This window comes from Pituophis catenifer, unplaced genomic scaffold, assembly GCF_029215685.1.
Source record: "Pituophis catenifer annectens isolate HBS135680 unplaced genomic scaffold, rPitCat1.0.hap2 SCAF_4, whole genome shotgun sequence".
In the NCBI taxonomy this organism is placed as follows: Eukaryota; Metazoa; Chordata; class Lepidosauria; order Squamata; family Colubridae; genus Pituophis; species Pituophis catenifer.
The window spans coordinates 114,970,657-114,988,227 of NW_027256884.1; the positions used below are offsets into that span (position 1 = coordinate 114,970,657).

At 36.3% G+C, this 17,571-nt stretch overlaps 1 protein-coding gene across 2 annotated transcripts in view; it reads right to left on the reverse strand.

The window, feature by feature from the left end:
* The window catches only part of DYNC2H1 (dynein cytoplasmic 2 heavy chain 1), a 152,252-nt gene that overhangs the window by 33,763 nt on the left and 100,918 nt on the right, over window positions 1–17,571 (reverse strand). For both annotated transcript variants that reach the window (XM_070943969.1, XM_070943968.1), the window contains exons 74-82: window positions 16,327–16,458; window positions 13,303–13,375; window positions 10,714–10,874; window positions 9,529–9,654; window positions 6,197–6,307; window positions 5,235–5,390; window positions 3,409–3,484; window positions 2,581–2,792; window positions 1,084–1,188 (exon numbers count right to left, since the gene is read on the reverse strand). In XM_070943969.1, coding sequence (XP_070800070.1) covers window positions 1,084–1,188; window positions 2,581–2,792; window positions 3,409–3,484; window positions 5,235–5,390; window positions 6,197–6,307; window positions 9,529–9,654; window positions 10,714–10,874; window positions 13,303–13,375; window positions 16,327–16,458 — 1,152 coding nt within the window. The remainder of the gene's footprint in view (window positions 1–1,083; window positions 1,189–2,580; window positions 2,793–3,408; window positions 3,485–5,234; window positions 5,391–6,196; window positions 6,308–9,528; window positions 9,655–10,713; window positions 10,875–13,302; window positions 13,376–16,326; window positions 16,459–17,571) is intronic.

Below are 17,571 nucleotides of genomic sequence, written 5' to 3' on the forward strand. Positions count from 1 at the left end.
GATCCCAGCTGAGCCGCGCGATCCTCAGAAGCTTTTTTTTTACTTTTAAAAGCATTTTTTCGGCTGAAGATGTTGTAGAAAAAATGCTTTTAAAAGTAAAAAAAAAAAAAAAGCCTCTGATGATCGTGTGGCTCAGCTGGGCATGGGGGTGGGGCAGGGATTTTTGCTACTGGTTCTCAGAACCACCCGCCGCCATCGCTACCGGATCGGGCAATCCGGTCCAAACCGGGAGCATTCCACCCCGATCAAAAGCTAATTTCAAGTTCTACAAAGTGGATTCTCTGTGCTGTAGGATGAGGCACTGATTTAGGAGTGATTGTTTTTTCTCTCTCATTCTTTGGACTTGGTTTCAGCTCTAATTGGCTTTACATTTCCATTTTGACATTAATTATGCAGACAAAATTCAGAGGACAACTGGCTTGCTAATTTTATTCAGTTCTGCTATGCTTTTTTTTTTTTTAAATGAAGCAAAGAAATGCTTATGAGAAATCCCTAAGGAAATTACTAAAATGTAGCATGTGATTCTAAATGGAGGGACGTCACAAATTTGTGAACAAAGACATTTTTCAGAAATTTCTAGAAAAGAGTGTTTTATTTTGTAAAAACTTCACAGGTCCTGTTTCTTGCTATCAGCAGAACAATGGGAAGACGGGACTAGTAATCATAATCATCACTTTCTCAGTAAGGAAATACTTGTACATACTGAAAAACATCATTTATGTTTTCATGAATATGCATTACTATAGTAGCAATCACTTCTCATATTTAAGGAATCAATATGGTTTACACACCAGAAGCTGATAACCATTCAATATGTGCACAGAGAGTTACCACATGCTCTGTTTGAGGCTCAGCTCTTTCATAACAGGGAATGTTGCTAGTGAAGTGTTTTGTTTTTTTACTATAGTTTTAAAGGGAACTAAGATTTGGTGGAAGATAATGTATGCCATTCCAATTCTTAGAAAACTGATTTAACTTACAAATAAAAAGACACAGTCTCTTTATAAATGATATGTGCATTATTGATAGTAATTAACTTCTTCCCCATAAAACTCTACCAATAGGGAAAACTCCAAATCTTACCAAAGAACTGATCATTCGTTGAGATGAACGTGCAATATTGGCAGGTAAGCCAAAAAAATCAGGCTTGTCATCTTCTGGAAGGCTTTCAATCACATGGCGGTAATCCTATGTAGAAAATAGTAGCAGTAAACATGTGTAAATATGTGGCTTATACATTTTGGAAATAAATTTTAGATTATTAAATTAATAATCCTTAAGGAATTACCTAGAATTACCAGAACAACTAGACACAAGGACAGCTTTTTCCCGAATGCCATCACTCTGCTTAACAACTAATTCCCACAACACTGTCAAATAATTTACTAAGACTGTATTACTATTATTCTTCTCTTCCTAACTAGTATCTATCTCTTCCCACTTATTACTATAACCATGTTGCTTGTATCTTTCAATTATATTGTTTTTATTTATTTCCTAATACAATTTGATAGCTTATTAGTAACCTTGACTATCACTAAGTGTTGTATCTTTTTATTCTCGATGAATGTATTTTATTCTCCTTATGTACACTGAGAGCATATACACCAAAGACAAATTCCTTGTATGTCCATTCACACTTGGCAAATAAAGAATTCTGTTCTTTTCTATTCTAAATCTAACAAAGTGCTGGAGAATGATTGATGCATCTTTAAAAACTAGAAACAGAAAAAAATGAAACTATTATTAAGCTTATTATTCAACTAGTGAATAACAGTTGAACTATTACTCAACTTTATTATAAGTTAAAAGTATAGTTGAAAGAAGTGTGAAGCTTGAACTCTGAAAAAGGCAAATAGGAGAAGGGAGGATCCTTTTGAACTGTGATGCCGGGGGCGACTATTATGAATCCCATGGATTCCTAGAAGAAGTCCCAGATGAGCCTCACCAAATTTATGATTTGAAGCCAAGATCGCCAAACAGAGGCTGTGATACTTCAGTCATGCCACGAGAGCTGACTCACTTGAAAAGTCATTTATGTTGGGAGTGATCAGTGGAAAAAGGAAAAGGGGGTCACCCTAGCATCATCTGGCTGGACAGTATAAAGGATGACACCGGGATGACCATGGTGGATCTGAAAGAGGTGGTGTGAGACAGAGGGGCATGGAGGGTGCTGATCCATCGAGCGGCCAAGGGTCAAACACAACTAAATGGCTGTCGACAGTGACTTTAAATACATGCTTTTAGTTTTGTTTCTTGGCTAACAACAACGTTAAAGGGGGGGGCTTAAAATTGTGGCTCCTTTCATGTTCAAAATTTGTGTATATGTGTGCATCTGAGAGGCTGTGCTTGGAAGTTGTGACAATGCAACTGACGTGGTAGTTACTAAAAAGTTCCTGTTTTAATCAGACATGTCTGGCTTATAGGGCAATAATTTTTAACAGGTCAGTAGATAAAACACATCATCAATAGCCTCAATAGCTACTTTGGGAATCAAAAACAACAATAATCTACAATTTTAATAAAGCCAAAGAGAATTAATTTTAGCGTGACCATCTGATAAGTAGGGAACATACTTACCAATATATTGCAAGAGCTAGGTAGCGAAATAGAATAAGGAAATCGGCTCATCTTCTTGCCCCGGAAATTTGAGTCAGCAATGACTCTGGAGTTAAAAAATTGTTCCAGGTAAGATCGCAGGACCCTCATATCAAAGTAATTATCTATGCGACCTCCATAAATAGCATTTTCCAATAAACCATGCACAAACTCCCACTGAAAATCTTTGGCACCTGAAATGAGTAAATATAAAGCATGTTACAATGTAGTGCAATGATTTGATGGCAGATTATTTTTTTAGTTAATCTTTAACTTAATGTAGGAAAGCAATAAATTCTGCTCCCATATGACTCATGTCTATGCAGATGATCTAATGCTTTCATTTAATTGTGACATTCTCCACATTACATATCCTTATGGAGCCCTAACAATTTTGCCTAATGGATTCTAGTCAGTTGCCTCTTTCCTTATAGTTCCTCAAAACTGCTAAATATATGCATTATTAAATATATAAATAAAACTGCTGAACATATAAATCTACAATTGGACAAGTCATAGTTATGAGAACAATTATATTAATATATTTATTTATTCAGAGCCATCAGTTATATATAATTGTTCATATAACTTTTAGTTTTGAGCTCCAGATTGTTGTACAAAGATTTTCTTATATACAATAAATTCATGAATCATTTATGTGTGTACACGCCTGCATTTTTTAATAATTAATTTGAAGCCAACTTTCGAGAGCAATAAACATCATAATGAATAAAGTACCTACATATTTACTGTTTCAGAAAGCTAGGCCAGATAATGGAACAAGGATTCCTTAAGGATATGACGACTCACCATCAAATAGTCTGTCAATAATATCATATCCTGCACGAAGATCAGATAGAGAAAATTCATAAAATTTGGTCCAGCCCTTGAAAAAAAGTATTAGCAAACGGTAAATATTAAATGTCCATACCACTTTAAAAAAATATTCAAAAGCATCTATGCCAAATTTCATATGAAAAATTCAATGGAAAGCAGAATAAAATAATTAAATGCCAAGCAACTTAAAAGAAAGTAAATTCTCTAGTGAGCTATTGATTTTTACAAAAGAGAGATAGACAGATGAATATATACTCGCTCTGGCAGAAGAGGTATGCTCTGGATCCCATTGGCCAAGGAATTGTGTCTGGTGGGGTCAAGAGAAGAATCTTTTCTATTGTGCCTCCCACCCTTTGGAATATCATGCCCCCACACCCCATGTTGAGATCTGCCCCTACCCTCTTGACTTTCCGAAAGAGCCAAAAACATAGTTTTACCTACTAACTTGGCATCCACCATTTTGGAGGTGGCTAGTAGATTAGTACAGCATCTCACCTCCAACCTGTCTATGCATTGGCTTTTTATCTGTTTTAATATTAATTTAATTGCTTTAGCTTTTAATGCCTAATAGTTAAATCTTATAATTTATGGTATCGTAAGCCATCCAGAGTCACTTGGTAGACAGATGGGCAGTATACAAATTTAATAAATAAATAACATAGTATCAAGCAACATAGATTTCCATGGATACAGTATATGTTTGGGAAGGCAACATTTTGATGCATAATGTAGGTTACTGGAAGACAGGTTTCCAGTCCTTCTTTAAAACTGTCATGCTTTCGAATCAAAGACTTCTCACTGAAGTAAACAAAAAACTGAATCAGGCTGCTGGTGAGATAAGTGTGTATATAGAACCTGCATTTCAACTTCTTCATTCCTGGTGATTCAGCTCAACATTCTTAATTTTCCATGAGCATTAGCAGTGAAAAGCCTATTATCTATCACTCCCAGGCCAGTTGATCATACCCGACAATACATGTTAGGGGGGAAAAAAGTTTGGTGGGAAGATATTTTTTAGCCTGTGGCTGGTAAGCTACAGATTCTCTATCTTCAAAGGTACTTTTGCAGAATTTACATAAATGTTGTAGAGTTGGAGAATGCTAAATTAATTTTATAAGGCTATTAAACAGGTTTTCTGTTTTGGTGGGAAGAAAATAAAAATCTTTAAAGTTCAAGGGAGAACTTAAGATACCAAACATGTAGGATGTAATTAATGAAAAAAGGACAATATAAGATAAACTCAGCTTTATGAAAATAAAATTTTAAAAAATACTTATTTAAACAACCACGACCTCAAAGCATCAATTTTGAAAACTGAATCCTTCTTCCCCCGCCATCTTTAAGGCACTTATCCAAAGCAAACAAACAGTAAGCATTTAAAATATACACATGCAGCCATTTAAAGCAACTTCAATCACCTAAAAAGGAAGTTTGGAAAAAGCAAGCATCAATTCTGACTCTTTAATAGTTCATTTTAGCACAGGTAAATGGCTGAAGTTAATAAGATTAAATCATAGGATCGGAAGGTACAATATATAACAATAGGTATGATGTAAATAATTTCTTTACAGTACTTAGCAGAAATACTTAGTTTAAACAGAAGGGGAAAAAATGAATTAAATTAGACTTATCCCCTTTAGGTGTTTATAGTATTATAGCCTTTATTTTCGGAATTGGTTTTTATGATCTTGGCAATCAAGAAAGCAATTACTATCCACAATAATTGTTAATACAGGGAAGAAAACAGTACATTAAATGAGAAGAGGAAAAAAAATAGTAGCAATTAATTTTTTTTTTACCTGAGGGATATAATTCCTTCGTTCTTGACAAGCAGCATGAAACCAAGCCAGGCTAAAAAGAGCATGAGCTCGAGCTAAATTACCCTTTTTACCAATTTGTTCTGGCGTCCAAGATTCATATGTTCGCATTAGGTTCTTTTTGAGGCCCGGAGGTGCCTGGAAGAAAAAATAATATCTTACCGTAGCATTAAAGTATGGTGACTGGTATCACAAAGAATGCAAGCAAATGTCTGCTTGTACAATATAGCTTTTTCCACTTTCTTTTTAATTTAGTTTATTACATATGTTAGAAAGAGAGACTGCAGGAAGCTGCAATGGGGCGGAGGAAGCGAATGGCCTCACAAGTAGAACATGCTTTTCAATGGATAGACAAGGTTATAGTGGAGAAAAGGACAGACTGCATTCCTCTGTAATTTGGGATGCAATCCCATGTATTAAATGACAGTTTGGAATTGTAATTACCATATTTTTTGGAGTATAAGACACACTTTCCCCCCCCTAAAAGAGGATGAAAATTTGGGTGCGTCTTATACACTGAATGTAGCCCTGAATGGGTGGAAAATGGGGTGCGAAGAGGCGGCAATAGGCTATGGCAATCCCTGCAGTCTGAAACAGCTGACGGTTGGGAGGCCGATCCAACTGATCCAATCAGCTGCTTGTGCTAATCAGACTGTGCTGAAGCTGAAACGGGCTATTTGCTGTAAGAACACAAATTGCTGGGAGGAAGAGGCAGATTTTTTTCCCCTTGTGCTAATCAGGCTGCGCTAAAAATGAAACAAACAGGCTGTTTGCTGTTTGCTGCAAGGAGGCAAATTGCTGGGAGGCAGAAGCAGAGGCAGATTTTTTTTCTTGTTTTCCTCCCCAAAAAAGGTAGGTGCGTCTTATAGTCTGGAGAGTCTTATACTCCAAAAATACGGTATTTTGCCAGTAAGGCTGGAATTCCTTAGAGTTTCAAATCTTACTTCGTATGTTATCTTCAGACTTGATTGGAGCAAAATGGGAGAAAAACTGGGATGGACTTCAGCTGTCAACCATAGACGAAACCCAGGCTGGGGCTGTAGGTTATTCAATTCCTATTGTAAGAGAATTGATGTTCAAAATGTAAAGAAATGCTTTACATTCTAATGTCAAATTGCTCTCTGAAAAATATGGACAATTAAATTTAATATACTGAAATACGATAATAGAATGACAAATCCATTTCTTCGTAAATTGAACAATCCTTTTTTTACCCCTGACATGAGATGATTATATTCTCTTATATAGTCTTTTATATTCTCTTCTCTCAACTGATTGTTTGAGAAAAGTCAGGATTTGCAACCATGTTTTGTCTTCCGTTTGATTATTATTTTCTGAGTCTGGATGTCAAAGGGAAGAGAGGATTAGAAGATATACAGTATACCCAAATAAAAATTTCATATATAGTCAAAATGAGAAACAATGTCTTCCAAAAGGAATTTTTGCTTTTATTATTTGAATACCAGGAATTGAAGGATTTATACCAACTGTAACTATATTTTTCTACCAGTTAATTTTTGAAGTATAAATATATTTGTTTGGTATGAACTACAAGTTATCTCCTGAATGAATCATCTGTGGCTTTTAAAAATATTTCAAAAGTATGTTAACATCCTTTCACCAAATTCTGCCTTTATTATAAATATCACTGTAGTGAGGGGGTTTATATTTTTAATACACATATTTCTAGGGGAATAATTTTAGGGAGTAGGACAATTTGACATAATAACAAAATAATAATTTGTTTAAAATAGCACGCTCCATTTTCTACATCATCACATAGATTTACATCGTTGTAACTTTTACAATAACAGTTGCCTCAAATATACTTAGGAGCAATTAGCAAAAAGGATACAACTCCTGCTAAACCATACTTCTGTGGTCTTAGAAGTACTACACCTGAATAAGTTACAAATCCTTTAATCTGTTTAGATTTAAAATAAATTACAAATGCTAATTTGACATGCACAGTAGACAGCAAACTATAGTGCAGTTACCCATTAATCACTGATGACTACTTTTCCAAGGCACAAATGTTAGAGGGTCTCTAAAACCTAGTAACATTTCTTTAACTATGGTGAGACTGTAGAACTGGGCTACAAACAAAAGTGAGTGCACTATACTGACAATCCTTCCTTCCTTCCTTCCTTCCTTCCTTCCTTCCTTCCTTCCTTCCTTCCTTCCTCCCTCCCTCCCTCCCTCCCTCCCTCCCTCCCTCCCTCCCTCCCTCCCTAGTGGAGCAATCAAAGCTGGGATATAATTTAAGAGGAAACCAAATACAAACAATTGGGATGGTGTGAAGACTCAATGGTTAAGACGCTGGGTTATCACCTGGAAAGCTGACAGTTGTGCAATGAGGCAAGCACCCATCTTCTCTTAGTGCCTGCCCACCTAGCAGTTCAAAAGCATGCATATGTGAGTAGATAAATAGGTACCACTTCAGTGGGGAAGAGACAGTGCTCCGCCACCTCACGCTGGCCATCTGACCATGGAAGCATGTTTGGACATCGCTGGCTCAATGGCCTTGAAATGGAGATGAGCGCTGACTTTATAGTGGACAACGACTAGCAGAGTAAAATCTGCCATGGTGGCACAGAGGTTAGAGTGCAGTACTGCAGGCTACTTCTGCTGATTGCCGGCTGCCGGGAGTTCGGCAGTTCGAGTCTCACTGGCTCAAGATTGACTCAGCCTTCATCCTTCCGAGGTCAGTAAAATGAGGACCCAGATTTTTGACTCTGTAAACCACTTAGAGTGGGCTATAAAGCACTATGAAGTGGTATATACTGTAAGTCTAAGTGCTATTGCTAAGTGCTATTAGGGACACCTTTCCTTTCCTTTTTTCCTTCCAGATACAAATAAGGTGGCTATACAGAAGCGAGAATGTGGATACACAACTATATAGCAGAAAGAATGGTGGTTTCCCAATTACTGTAAGGTTGGAACATCTGTGCATTTTTTTTCTTATCAGGCAAAAGAGTAGCAACATTTCTTGTGTCAAGCAGCAGTATAAAAGACTCAGAGGAACAAACCTTTTGTAATATACTAACTGATATATGGGATGCTAAATTATACGTACAGACGTATAGTTTTCAACATTATCTAACCTATCCACTATGATCCAATAAATATGAGTAAGAATCTTAGAGAATCTAATTTTCTCAGTGGTAAGCAGTCGTTATAAATCATATTCTTGGTTTCCATTTATTTATTAGTTAAGAGTCAACAGAACCAAAAATCAGCTACAGAACTATGATTTAATTAATTGTAATGGTTTGAAATAAATTGTGAATGTCGCCAATCCAACCGATCCCTTATAATCCTTGCATTCTAAGGTCAATTAACAACTGTAATTATTTGCCACACAAGAATTTTACCACAAAATCCTTAAAAGAGTTATCTAAACTTCCCACTGAGTGCAATGTACCTTTCTTTCAGGAAAGTGTGAGAGGATTGCAAACTATTTCTTTTATGATTGTTTTATTAATTTGGGGGGTAGAGGTCTGTTCATTGAGCTTGTGGGTTGGTTTCCTAATGTTTTGTTACCAGGATAGGTAATGTGTTCAGCAGAATTTAGAGGATGTCAGCAGGGGTGAAATCCAGCAGATTCTGACAAGTTCTGGAGAACCGGTAGAGGAAATTTTGACCAGTTCGGAGAACCGGCAAATACCACCTCTGGCTGGCCCCGGAGTGGGGTGGGAATGGAGATTTTGCAAATCCTTCCCCCAGGAGTGGGGATGGTATGAGGATTTTGCAGTATCCTTTCCCTGCCACGCCCACCAAGCCACACCATGACCATCAAGCCATGCCCACAGAACCCGTAGTAAAAAAAACTGGTTTTCACCACTGGATGTCAGTGACAGTGTTCTTCTGCTTATAAGGGCTTTGTGTGGTCAGTAAATCTTGTGATAGGGCAGTCACGTTAGATCAGGGTCTTGTGATGGGTCAGGTGTGGGTCATCTCTGCTCAGGGTCTTGTGATGACAAGGTCACATTAGGTGAGGGCCATTGGGAGGTGAACTGCTAGTTGGGGGGTTGCGTGGGTTGGTTAAGGGTTGATGCCATCGCTGGTAGGCTGTGTGGTTGATTTGAATTCTACGGGGTTCGTAGGTTGGTTGTAGGTCGATGTGTTTGTTGATGGAATTGCTTGTGGAGTTTTTATTAATTTTATTATGTTGACACATGATTTGTCCTGGGCACTACAATAATATTGATAACATTTTTCTCCATTTGCCACAGAAAACAGCCTAAAAACTACTGAATTCTGCAAAATACCTTACCTTTTCCAATATAGGCAGCCACGATACAACAAGATGCAAATTCTTCAAACACAGCCATTCTCCATTCCGGGCACAATCTTTTACCATCTGAATAGCTAGATCAGCTTGACCTTGGCCCATGGCCACCTACAAAAGATAGTGGAATATTGTTCTTTAATCATAGGGAAAAGTGTATATATTTGTAGGAGTCTTGCAGATTAAGCACTGAAGTACTGAATTCTAATACTGTGACTACATTATGACATTGAAATTGTAAAAATGGCACAAAATGTCAAGTGTGAAATTACTGCCATTTATTTGTAGATAATTTTGGATCATATTTGTAATTAATGGAAATCATTATCTGGTAGTCTCATAGAAGAAGAATTATCTCATACATAAAATATAATGGAGGCAACATATCAATTAAAATATCATTGCCATTTGTCTTGTATCTTTATTATCTCCAGAATTGTTTCAGTATAGCTTATAAAGAGGAGAAAGGTCTTTTATTTTTTTTTAGAAAAAAACATATTAATTATTTGTCCTTCTTAACCCTAACCATAACCAGCCTGTTTGCAGTTGTGTGGCTCAGCAGCAACATGTTGCTTGGCCAATATCTGCCTGTCTGTCTGGATCTGGAAGTTCCACAGGGACTTAGTCCTGTTATTCTCCACAACCTTCTGTAGAATCTCCCATCTGGAGATAGGACGATCTGGTTCATACAATGGGCAGATATTCCTGTAAATAACACCAGCTATTTGACTGTCTCGTTCAGTGTATGCTCTTCCTGCCTACCTCTTGCACCCTGCCGCAGACTGTGTTGGACTGTCTCTGGTACTCTGAACAGTCTGCACCTCAGATCCTGTCTAGAGTAGTAGAATCCTCTTCTATGGTTCTGGGCCAGTATTTCTGCTACTATGATCAGTGCTTCAATGCTGTCTTTTAGTCCAGACCTTTCTAACCACTAGTAGGACTTCCCAATGTCTGCCACCTCAACTACCTATCGATGGTACACTAAAGATGTATGTACACATGTATTATATATGTATGTATGTGTATGTATCACAAACACACCAAGGAGCAAGTAGAGTCAATAAGGTAAAGTAAGATAATAGTCAAATTGTGTGTTCTACCCAAGAACCAGAAACATGGGGGAAAAAACTGAGAGCATTTCCCTTTGACTGATGCATGACAGTGATTCACCTGGTGGTAGCATTCCCCATTTCTTTCAGTGCTTGCAAGCTCCTGCAATTCTTGAGAAGGATCAGCTCCAGGGGAAATAATAATCAAGATTGGTTCAATTTCTAATGTTTCTTTGTACAGACGTTTCAGATTGAGTGGGGGTGGAGACAGCTCTTTAATCCCTAGAAATGGAAAGTATTTATAATAAAAAAAGTAACATAGGATTCCAGTAAACCCACAAATGCATTTTGAGTTGCTATTCTCATCTGAATTGTTCACAGAACAGAACTGACCTGAATATTCTCAAGTTCCTTACCCCTATAAATCTTTGATATGGATGCTTTATAAAATCAGAATAATCATAATATAAAATCATATAGTAAATCTATAATAGTTTGGATATAGACACATCTACAGACCCTTGTTTTTGCTGACATTGCAGATGCTAACTAAAAAAAAAAAAGCTGAAAAGATTAAATACTGTAATTCAAACATGCATTCATACAAGTTCCAGAAATGCAAGAGAGATCCATTTTGGAAACCTCCATGTTAACATTACCATTTGGATTAGTAAAATACACATTCTTTATAAAGATGTCTCCTAATAATAAAGGTAAAAGTTTCCCTCGCACATATGTGCTAGTCGATCCCAACTCTAGGGGGTGGTGCTCATCTCCATTTCAAAGTCAAAGAGACAGCGTTGTCTGAAGACAGCTCTGTGGTCATGTGGCCAGCATGACTAAATGCCAAAGGTGCACAGAACGCTGTTACCTTCCCACCAAAGGTGGTCCCTATTTTTCTACTTGCATTTTTTTACGTGCTTTTGAACTGCTAGGTTGACAGAAGCTGAGACAAGTAACGGGAACTCACCCTGTTACACGGCACTAGGGATTCAAACCCCTGAACTGCCGACCTTTCGATCGACAAGCTCAGCATTTTAGCCATTGAGCCACAGTGTCCCTTATAATAACTACCTGTTAAAACCATTGTAGTACAAATGACAGAATATCTGTTTAATTTTTTTCAAACCCCAATCGAAAAGAATCTCTGTGGCTCAAGGTGGAATTGTGTAGTCCTTGGTGCTCTCTGAGTTGGTTGTTGATAGTTTCTTGGTTGCTTGCTTCATTACCCAGCTAGCAACGTAATCAATGCAGTTATGTTACCTAGCTAGATAATGAAACATCTGCCAGCAAACAACTAAGCTCCGAGAATACTAAGGATTCCACATTTTTCAAATTACTTTGAGAAAGCACAAATTCTAATTTAAGGTAAGCATCCATAGATACCCGACAAAGAAGCTACAAATTAGGGCTATGAATATTTTAAACAATTATTCGTAGATATGCTTCAGAATTCACATGTGTGCAAAGCATGCATCTCTCTGCCACCCAGTAAAGTTTCCATATATGCTTCAAAACTGTATCTGCTTTAAAATGAACATGGCTTAGTCTATCTTTTCCTTTCTTTATCTTGATTGTTTATAAACTGCTTTGGCTACCAGAGTTTTGCTGATTCAATTAATGGCATGGGGCCTAGTTATTTGTGGGACTTCTACCGATGCCTGTTTTTCCCATCAGATCTGCATGAGAGAAGAATGTCATCTGACTGAACCAAGGAAAAGAGCTTTTGGTGGGGTGGCAACATCATTCCCCTGACAGATTAGATTAGCTCCAAGCCTACGGCCTTTCATAAGGTCTTGGACTTAGCTATGTCTCTGGGGATGGGGATTGGAAAGTATGGCAAAGTCTGTGAGATAATTATGCTGATTTTATTCATTAAATTTCTATGCCACTCATCTCCCCTACAACTCTGGGATATGTTGACGGATTTTACCATGTATTTATTGTTATGCTGCTGTTTTGCTGTATTTTTAGCTGGCATTACATACCTAGAGACAAAATGAGTAGCTAATATGATGTAACGTAACGTAAGTTAATTTATTAGACTTGTTTGCCACTTATAATATAACAATAATACATAGGTATATACCGGGGTGAAATGCTCCCGGTTCAGACCGGATTGCCCGATCCAGTAGCAATGGTGGCGGGTGGTTTGGAGAACCGGTAGCAAAAATCCCTGCCCCATCCCCATGCCCAGCTGAGCCGTGTGATCATCAGAGGCTTTTTTTTTTACTTTTAAAAGCATTTTTTCTACAACCTTTTGGGCCGAAAAAATGCTTTTAAAAGTTTTTTTAAAAAGCCTCTGATGATCACGCGGCTCAGCTGGGATCGTCAGAGGCTTTTAAAAGCATTTTTTCTACAACCTCTTCAGCCAAAGAGATTGTAAAAAAAAATGCTTTTAAAAGGCTCTGACGATCCCAGCTGAGTTGTTTAATCGTCAGAGCCTTCGGTAGAAAAAATGCTTTTAAAAGTAAAAAAAAAAGTTGGCCACGCCCACCCAGTCACATTACCCACCACCACCAAGCCACACCCACAGAACCGGTAGTAACAAATTTTACATTCCACCACTGGTATATATACATGCATGTGAAAGCCTGCCTTATTTAATACATTAAATAATGTATTATTACATTATTTAATTCATCTTTAGATGAATTAAAGTGGAAATATATACTTTACTGTATGTATTCTGAAAAATATAGCAACTCACCCAAAGTTTTACAAGCAAAAAGAGCCATTGCACTCTGTAGCCTATCTGGCCTAACAGCCTGGACTACAAGGACCTGCAAATAAAAATGTTCACATCAGGATTCCCAGCTGATTTAGCAAACATCATCGAACACTTCCACATTTTTGGCACAAAGAGTTGGATGAGTGAAATGTACCATAAAGATGAGGATTTTCAAAATTACAGGCTTTCTTAAAAAATGTGATAAAAGCTGCTTCCAATATTATTTATGCAATAAATTAATCCACTGTTTAATTAGTAGCGGAGATAAACAATGGAAAATAATAACCCTTGTACTATTATGCATGGTATGCAGAAAATGCCTAGAGTAAAAAGTTCCTGGAACTTAGAAATATGCAATGACATTCATGGAAATTATTTTGGATAATTATTCCCAGATTTCTCTTTACCTGGGCTGGTTGCCATTTATGAGACAACAGACTCACTCACTGCTATCTCTTCCATTCTTTTCTCAGCCTCCCTACAATCTTTCATAACAAGGCTGATTTCAGTTTTGATACAGCAGACCATCAACTTAATTCCAGACAAATATGGCAATATTTCTAGCACTTGTCTTTCATTTAAGAAAGTTTTCTGGTTGATTTATTCTTGATGTTGAGCAGTTAAAAGAAACATTTCTCTTATATTTCATGCTTCAGATCTTAAGATACAGTAGGTATCTAATGAGGATAGCGCATTCCTTAGTTAATATTAACAGATAATGTATTATTTATAAAAGCTTAAGTGCAGGGGATGAATGAGAAGGTATATAAATTATTTAAATACAGCCATCAGCCTCTTTAACAGAGACAACTCCAATTAAAATCTGATTAAAATTGGCAGTTCTTAATCTATGACTACTAAGTGAATATACAGTATTAATTACACTGTTCAATCAGTTAATATTTTACTCTCCATTTTATTAAATGGCAGCTTCAGTGAGCTGGAAAAAGCTAACCAGGCAGCTAAATTTAGGGAAAATAAGCCAACCTTCAAGAATTAACATTCAAAAAGATATCAACATTTTCAATAGTTATACAATAAAGTTTCGGTTGATATGTGTGGGTTGATATAAAAAGTACCATGTTTCCCCGAAAACAAGACATCCCCTGATAATGAGCCCTCTCCCTAAAATAAAGCCTTCTCTGAAAATAAGCCCTCCCCGAAAATATTTAAACACATGCACAGCCGGTCCCCACCACTTCCTCTGGTTAGGGTTAGGGAGACTAAGCTAGAAATCAGGTAAGACAGCAAGAGGAGCCCTGTCTTGCTCCACATGCCCCAAAATAATAAGACCTCCCTGAAAATAAGGTCAAGGGCTTATTTCGGGGTTCAAAAAATATAAGACAGGGTCTTATTTTGGAGGAAACACAGTAGGTGTGACCATTTACTGAGTAGCTGTTTAGGCTAAGATCTCTTTGGAATGCATAGTTCAAGCACATATCTACACAGAGCAAGAAACTTAAATGCATGATTAATTGGATGACTTATGATTAAACATTTAAAAAATAGTGAGAAGTACAATGATGATGAATTCTGAATGTGGAACAGTCCATGTTTTGACACTGTCGTGAATAGATCTTGGGAAGAAATAAGCAAGAAAAAAAAAAGATAAAAGTTAAAGAAACAAAAATGAAATGATAGGAAGAAAAGGATACTATATACTATAATATAGATTATTCTCCCAGATGGAAAGCTTACATAAAAAAGCAGATGTGATGGCTGCTTGGAGCAGATTGAAAAGAATTTAATTATAAAAGTGCCAAAAGTCTGTGAAGTTGAGCTAATGGGAATTATGAAAAAAAAAAGTTGCTCAGTAGATTGATAAAAGAGGCTGTTGCTGAGAAAAAAAATAATGTAAGAGAAAGATTTCTGCAAAAAAAATTGAAGCAAATTTAACAAAATATTCTTTGTCATATTTACTATATGCCAAAAAAATTCCTTAAAAATACTGGCTAATAAAGTAACTGTGTTGGAAGTGTAAACAGAATGGGGAAACACTTACTCATACTTTGCCTCTATTTATTTTGATATTTATACACTTGTTAATCTGGTATTACAAAGATCAATATAATTTAAAGATGTGAGTATACCAGAACATTGAGTATGGGAAGCAATAGAAACGACCTCAGATTTACAACTTGTAATCAATCTATGTCTATTTTATGTTTATGAGTTGGATGTATCCTGGAAAGGGTGATCAATATTATCAATATCATGAAAAGCTGAACAGCATGAATTTAATGTGGTCAAGATCTGGAAGCTACGTTGAATAAGTTCTTTATAAGCATATTTTTGTTTGCATTCATTTTTTTTTTTCACATGTGCGCGATCCCATTGCGAACTGGTGGTAAAGGTAAGTAGAACCCACCCCTGGCCTGTTTTTTTCTCTTCATCTATTCTTGCAGGTATATTAAGCCAGCTGGTTAAGAAAGTGACCAGAAGGCAACCTTATCTGTAATTCAAATTTAGAATCCAGTTCAATGTCAGCAATTTACAGAGTCAACTTTACAACTCACTTGACATCACCGCAGAGGTCAGAACTTCTTATAAAAATCAGCTGATGTTTTCAGTCTTCACATTATTAAGATGAATACTTAAAATATTTACATTTTCAGCTCTGGTTCAATCAATGTTTTTTAACTGAGAATACCAGTGACTGAATAAGAGATGTTAATATGGAAGGCTTGTACATTCAATTGGTGACTTATGGATCCTTCATAACAGGAAAAAAAGCATCTAAAACTGCTTGCCTTGGCTCAGCAAAATGAAAGATTTGAATCTACAGCTCCAGTAGGCTCACATTTAACAAATTGAGTCACATTTTCTTTGGTATTTTATAAGATTTATTACGCCATAAAAACTGCAAAAGCATGCTTTGAATAAACATGAAATCCAGCAGTGTAAGAGAAAAAGGATGGGGAAATATTCTGTCTCTTCTCCTCCCCTCCCCCCAAAGATTTGCATATGATTTATACTTGTCTAAAATTGTAGGTCCAGAAATACCTGCTGAAATAGGGAGATTCTATTTGCTATAATTGATGGAAATTCTTGTTCACACACTGAGCTCCGTGAGAAAGGCTGCCACAGTGCTGCATCTTGAAAGCAAACTGTTTGATGCAAAGTTGGGAGAGAGATCTATAAAACAAATCAACAGGTTTACATGTTGGGGGGGGGATCTGTTTTTCATGCTGAATTAAAAAAAGTAATTAACTGTCATATAATTTTAATTCTCAAACAATGTATTCATTGCAATTGTGTAAAACCATGCTGGAATAGTTGTTTTCATTAATTTTCAAGGAATGGTTCTCGTGTGGCTTAATAAATGTACCTGGTGGGTTGAGACAATATAACACTTGTAAAACCATATGTGTAGAAGTGGGGTTTCTTGTATTAAAGTAGAATTCCAATCAAAACCTCAGTGGGAGCCTGGATAAACCAAACTAGATCATTTTCATAATGCTAAATGTTATATTTAAACCCTTTCTTTATATCTAATCTCAAAAGAGTTTACATATTATATATTTACATATCAAAAGAAGACAATATATGTAGTTCTGGCTAAATTAAGGAGCTCTTGGTGCTCTCTGAGCTTGGTTATTTGCTTGCAGACATTTCACTACTCAACTAGGTAACATTATCAGTGTAAGTGAATGTGGGGTTCGCACCTTGTTTAGATACAGTAGCTTGCCCTGCCAATGTTGATGGAGTGTGATTTTTTTCCCTTGATAGTGCTAATTTTCAGGGTATTCATTTTGTTTCTATTACAATTAGATACTAAAATGAATGGAATTATAAACATATTTATTAATAATAGTCTAAATTCATTGAAACATATGTGTATTTGGAACATCATTTTTTTCTGAATAAGCAGAACAGAACATAGAATATTAGAATCATAGGTCGATCAAATACGTTGTTTTCAAAAATATTTCTAATTATATTATTTGGTCCATACATAATTGTTTAGAGATCATTCTGAAACATCAACAATAAAGAACAGATTTAGGATTTTAAAGACCTTTTAGAAACAACACAATACATCAGCTACCTTACTTCTTTCTGGGCTCAGCTTAAAGTGTTGATTTTGGTTTTTGAATCTAGCTAAGCATGGTAAAATTAAGATTAAAAAAGGAACCTAATATGATTAAAAAAATAGGCAAGGTTTTCAAATTCAAGTAGAACTATTTAGAAATGACCATAGTGAAGCATGACATGAAGGTTATAAACATGGCATAAAGTTACTTTTTA